General features: G+C 40.6%; 1 protein-coding gene across 1 annotated transcript; it reads right to left on the reverse strand.

The window, feature by feature from the left end:
- On the reverse strand, window positions 1-720 carry LOC136448792 (germ cell-specific gene 1-like protein). Its single transcript, XM_066448437.1, has one exon. It carries the CDS (start codon window positions 718-720, stop codon window positions 1-3), a length of 720 nt encoding a protein of 239 aa, XP_066304534.1.
- Between the last annotated feature and the right edge of the window lie 5,667 nt (window positions 721-6,387).

A 6,387-nucleotide genomic window follows, 5' to 3' on the forward strand; every position in this document is an offset into this window, starting at 1 on the left:
TTAACATCGTGTCTCAACAGTTGGTCTACAAGCGATGAGCTGTAGATCAATTATCTCCATTTTCTTCACTTGAGCCCTTCTCTTTGCCTCCCTGATCTCTGCCGTCGTCATGTTGAATGCCTGCAAACTTGCAATAGAAGACATCATATCGCAGAGAAAGGCGAGCCATCCTATCTTGAAGGACCATCCGTACCACCAATCAACGGGTCTCCAGATGTCTCCGTCGCTCTCCACATTCCGGTTGAGGACGATGATAAAGAAGATGCGGCCAAGGAAGGAGACTAATCCTGACGTTACGGACATCAGGGCTGCGATGCGGTGCATGGACGGCTGAGATGAACAGCAGCTACCCATTTGGCAAAACAGTCCTATTAACAAAAGACAGATGGACCCACACTCCGCGGCTATGGCACCAATAAACTTGGGCACCTCGGCACGAGGAAGTCGCTGGATAAACGAGTCGCAGCGTTCGGCCTGCCCTCTTATTCTACTCTCCCGACAGAGGGTCCAGTATCCACAGTGAAATGTTATGTAGAGTTTCCAGTGGCTGATTTGTATTTTTGAACCGTTTATCTTGCGAGTATAGTCCTCGACTGACCCTCTGACCTTCTCCGTTCCTTCAGTCCAGTTGGACGTCACGAAGGCCGCGATGGTAAGGCCTATGGTCGTCAACGAGAGGAGGAAAGCAAGGCACGGGCAGCGTGCGCGTGACGCTACCATCTTCATCCAACATAGGCCCACCTCAGTGCGCTCGGTCGCCTGGCACCTGTCTGTGATAAGGGATGAGCTAATTCTGATTGACCTATATTGACTGAAATGGGGATTACTCCCTTAGAGGTTCTCATCCCCTTGCCCAATCGAGATGAGTTAAGAAGATCCACCAGCTTTAAGGTAATAAAACAGCAGGTGGGCTAACACCCACGCACAGCACCTCTTCTAGTCTTCTTCAAGCTTTCAACACTGATTAACCCATAGATGTATAGCGGGTGGTTTGGAAGGCCAGGATTGGAGCATTCCTTACTTAGCATGTGACACAAAGGGCAGTACACACATCCGTGGTAATAATTTCTTCCAACGCTTCAGGGCACATTCCCAGCCTCATAAAGCAAATTCAGTTGCCAGTTGTCTATTTCGACATCTTTCAGCAAATGGACATGTAACGTTACCACGCAAGACAAAAATCATCGTATGGATGATTTATGTACGTCTATCAAGAAGATCTTGGATTCACTGTGATGTCCTCCGCTAGGGCGGGTTTCTAGGAGTTGTTTTTTCTAAGAGCTACGAGACAGAAACAGGGACAAATTGATACATTTATCATGTCGAGATACGCTAACGCGTAATGAAAGATGTCACAGCACGTGTAAGTCCAAAATGCCTTAAATTTGCAGACATTTTATGTGTTGAAACTTATTAGCATTTCTTTGGGGCAGATCATCATCTGTTTCGACAAAGGAAACAGTACATCTTAGATCGTCTTTGTTTATTTGCAATTATGTATTCTGTTTTGTGTATGTAAGAATTATAAAGCGATGTAGCAAGAAATATTTCTTTTCAACCTGGCGATATGTTCTGATATATCTTGAAATTCCTCGAGACGTCGTTCCTTAGGCTTTACTTGAAAAATGAAATACATGTTGTCCCATTTCAACGTATTGAGAAAAGTCTCCCGTCGGCAAAAATGCAAACCGTACCATAAGTAAGGGATGCCCCAAACCCTCCAGACAAAACATAGGGTACCGGTGCGTGAAATTGTTAGTCAGAGATCAATGAAGCCGAGATGTGCCCAGTTTTGTAATATTGCGTCAAGGCTGCAACATTGCCCATATGCGACCGGTAATGAGGAAAGGATAGCGAAGAATGCAGTGCACATCTGCTCGCCTGCAGCAGTCTGCGGAGTCTATGTCATTGACGAATGATTTACCCATCTTCCTTTCTATTCAACAAAGTCCTGCATACGTCAAATGTGAGGCCAAAATGCAAACCAATTTTCATGCCGCATCATCGTTGCCACACACACTTTGTTAGTGTGTGAGTAATAACATTAAATCAGTACTGTAAGAGAGTTTGCTTGAATTCTGCCTTATTCTAGGCATTAGATAACGATACAGGAGAGTAAGAACAAATTTTTTGGGCCATATGAATGTGTCACTGCCTTTCAATTTGATTAGGTCATGTCTCGTTGGCAGTCATTTTCTGTGTCAAAATAAATGGTGCTACAAATGCCAGGTTGACATTCACGGATCTTGTACAAGTCAACTAGACCTAGACTGTGAGGCAAATGGATTCCATACACAGCTATAAGACAAACTGTACCAATGGTAATATTCGTCTAGATGTAACTGGATGTAGTTGGTGCCACAGTTAATCCTTGACGGCGACGTCTAGATACCATATATTCAATTTACTTTACTTTACTTTAGATATCATATACAAAGCGTCAAAAGATAATATATTGGAAAGAAAATAGAGCAAAAACGGCACATTTAGGTTGCATGTTCACTTTTTTTTCACCTACGAAAGACCTGCTCTCTCATGTTTTGCCATTGTGTGCTTTCCGTTTAATTCCTAGTGCCCTGATACGATTGAATCTCCCTGCAGTACATCATTTAGGCGAAGAATCGACGCAAATACCAAACGTTATCTTTCCAGTTCTTAATCTTGCAAATGATGCCGGGAGCAAATATATTTAAAGTGTGAGACGTGACTACTGGATTAAGGTCCGCGTGAATTCCTCCCATCTACGAGTGAAAAAAGCCAGGCAGTAGCCGATCCTATCGTGTGGTCTGCGTTGATTAATGTGTTGGGGTTATTCAGGATTACCCGAGGCAGCATTATCAAACACCGCCATTACCTTAACGTATACATAGCTAACTTTAATGAACCCTGAAGGCGAAATGAATTTGTAAGATATCTTGAAATAGGCTAGGGAAACGTTACTCTTCTCATAGGATCCTTAATTATTTTTGACCGATGCTTGTAGATGGCAATAAAGTTCTGGACGTGTAAAGTCGGCTGCACACAAATTTTGTATATAATCGTGTAATTTGCGGCGTTTCTACCAACACCACCACGGATACAGTCAACCACAGAAACGTACAATGAAAGGTACAGCTGTACTAATACTAAACCCATGTGACACTTTAAATATTATTCCCATCTCTGAAAATATGCGAGCCCTGAAAGGACCATGTGATCAAGCATTACCACCGCGAAACATGTATAATCCAGGTTTTACCATTGCTGATATCGCACGAGATTCATTACAGGTGTACTACCTTTGTCGTGATGGACTTACAATTGAGTGCTAAATCTTAATTCAGCATTTTGTGAAATAATTTGGTTTGTAAACAAATTCGGAATTTGGGATCTAACGTCATTCACCATGCAGCCTCTGTCCATTAGCGTCTTTTCAATTCAAAGTAATGATATGGAATGTTGATGTAATGATACATGTATATGGTAATCGTCATCCTGTAATGGCTCGTAGTGCTGTGTGGTAACGTAACGTTGGTAGTTCTATTCAACTTTAAATGTCTAGCTATTCTGGGCTATGAGATTTTACTGTAGAATCGTTTATGTTAAAAATCTATAGTAAACTATCAAAGCCCTAATCCGTATTCAAACGCAATGAAATGTAGCAGCAGACAAATCTTACTAAGTAACTCCTGAAGCCTGATTTCTCACATTTCAGCATTGTCTTTGCAGCGGTAACGTACATGACGTCATAGTCGTCTCAAGGGCCCGGGGCCTTGGAAAGTCTATGTTTAAGAAGTATCAGCCATGTCTTTATTTATCACAATGCCTAATGCCACAGGCGTGCTTTTTCTCGCCTGTTGTGTTACCCGCATGTCATCGTGGAAGCTGTTCCTAACATTGCGCACTGATGTACACTAGTTACACCGAGATATTGCAAGAGAGACAGAGAGTAAAAAAGAGTTAAAACGTATCAAATCTATAAAGAACTAAAAGGCAACATTTGCACGAGGATAAACAACATGTATCGCCCATTATTTCTCTTCCCAAAAAGCGACTGTTCGAATACAAAAATGGAGCATTCCAAAATATTGTTTTACAAACACCGCAATTTGACTATTGTAGATTTGACCATTATCAATGCCATCCAGGCTAACGTTTGTTGTATGGGGGTCTTGTATGTCTGCAATGTTGGTATTTGAATAAAGAATTGAATTGAATTGAATTGAATTGAAGACAGTCAGAAATGGTTCTTACATGACATCACGTATATAAAAGTGTCCTGCTTTGACATTTTTTTACATTTCCTGTCTAATTCTATTGTCTTAAACAGCGACTGGCGCGTATGGCGCTCATCTTCATATAAAGAACAATCGAATAAAAAGTGTGTTTCATTTTCAACATTTAAATGGTCACAAAACTCACGTGTTCTATTATTTAGAGGGGTACGGTTATGCCTTCCAGACTCTATGCGTAGGGAGTGGTCACTGATGCGAAGTTTACACATCGCTCTGCGATGTTCGAAGTTTGCAATGTTTGAATATGTTTCTCTTTCATAATTCTTTTTGAATGTTTTGCAAGTCCTAAATTTTTTGCCTTGATTTTCTCTTACCCCTTTTACATGTAATTCTGAATTGAATTTTTGGATGTGAATGTCCTTCAATCGTTGTTTTAGTTCATTTGAATGAGAAGGTGAGTTTGAGTGACCATTTATGTACAGGTAGGCAAAACCAGACTCCTCTAACATTTTACTTACATTAAATAGGCGGCAGGGTGTTTGTCTTTGATCTAGTTCTTGTTGTACCAAGTAGGCTTCGTATTGAAGACCATCTGTATGTAGTTCATTAACTAATCCAACATAGTAACTGTACATTCTGCTTTGAGCCTCTATAAGCAACGGAAAATGTCCCAGTTCCGCTCTATGGTTTCCTCCGAACTCCAAGGACATATTTACAGAATTTCAAATGTATAGTTTCTATCGGAGACTTTCAGGGCACTCATCGTCATACAGTTGCAGCATACTTCAGACCCATACAATAATGTCGGTACAATACATGTGTCAAACAGTTTACAGTGCAGTGATACAGAAGATCTAGTTTATCCAAGAGTACTTCTTATGTTAAACATTGCTCTTAAGGCCCTCTTCTGAAGCTTTTTCATTGCAGCGCTAAATGTACATTCTACCGTAGAAATAACTCCTAGGTAACAATATGATGGGACTATCTCTATCTCTTTATTACATAGTGAAAAACTAAGATTATTGAATAAAAGGCTTCTTCTATTAAATACTACAATTTTGGTTTTCGCCAGGTTGACGGTTAGCTTCCATTGTTGGCAATACCGGCCAAGAGTGTTAATTGCATTCTGTAGTCCCTCCTTACTTTCCTATAGTAAGACAATATCATCTGCATAAAACAGGCTATTTAGTTTTGAAAATTGTGACTGGGGAGCATCAAGGTGTTCTGCATTAAGTTCATCTACGAGGTCACTAATGTATAGGTTGGATAAGGTGGGGCTTAGAACGCACCCTTGACGGACACCAATTTCAACAGGAAAACTTTCACTCAAGACCGCCTTAGTTTTGACACTGGCTTCGGACTGGTTGTATTTTATCAAAGAGTTTGCCTGAAATGCCTTTGAAAAGAAGTTTGTACAGCAGTCCCTTGTGCCAGATGGAGTCAAAGGCTTTTGATAAATCGACAAAACAAGCAAATAAGCGTTTTCCAGATTGTGTGTATTTAGATATAAGAGTTTTCAGTATGAAGATGTTATCAGATTTTTTTCCAATAGTTTTTCCGGAATCCTATTTAGTTTGGTTTTATGATTTCTTTTTCTTCAAAGAAGGTGGCCAGTCTCTTGTTAAGTATTGAGGAGAACAGTTTACCTAAACAGCTAGAAATGGCGATTCCCCGATAATTGTTGGGGTCGTCCATTCTCCCTGCTTTGAAAATGGGGACAATATAACTTTTGGACCATGTTTTGGGGAAAGTCTTAATAGAGGGAACAATAATATTCTTTTTCCTGCTTTGAGCATTTCGCTGATAATCATGTCGTCCCCGCTGGCTTCTCTGTCTTTGAGGGCGTGTATTGCATCGCTGATTTCTGAGGCCGTAATTGGGTTACCTAAAGGCCCTGGACTTGACTTAGAATTTTGCAATGCCCGGAATTTACGTAAAAATTTCTTTTTCAAAGTTAAGATCAAAAGTTTTTTGTTTTAGTCTTGATTTGCTGTGTATGGTTTTGAAGTGTTCGACCCATGTGTCGGCCGGTACATCTTCTTGAGGTGTTGAGTGAGTCTTTTTCAGTTCGTTAAGCAAGTTACAGAAGGCGGTGGGATTATTATCTTGAAGATTCTGAAGGCGCATTAGGTAGTTGTTTTTTATATTCTCGTTTGCGTTTTCGAACAAGCTT

This window comes from Branchiostoma lanceolatum, chromosome 14 (assembly GCF_035083965.1).
Source record: "Branchiostoma lanceolatum isolate klBraLanc5 chromosome 14, klBraLanc5.hap2, whole genome shotgun sequence".
Classification (NCBI taxonomy): domain Eukaryota; kingdom Metazoa; phylum Chordata; class Leptocardii; order Amphioxiformes; family Branchiostomatidae; genus Branchiostoma; species Branchiostoma lanceolatum.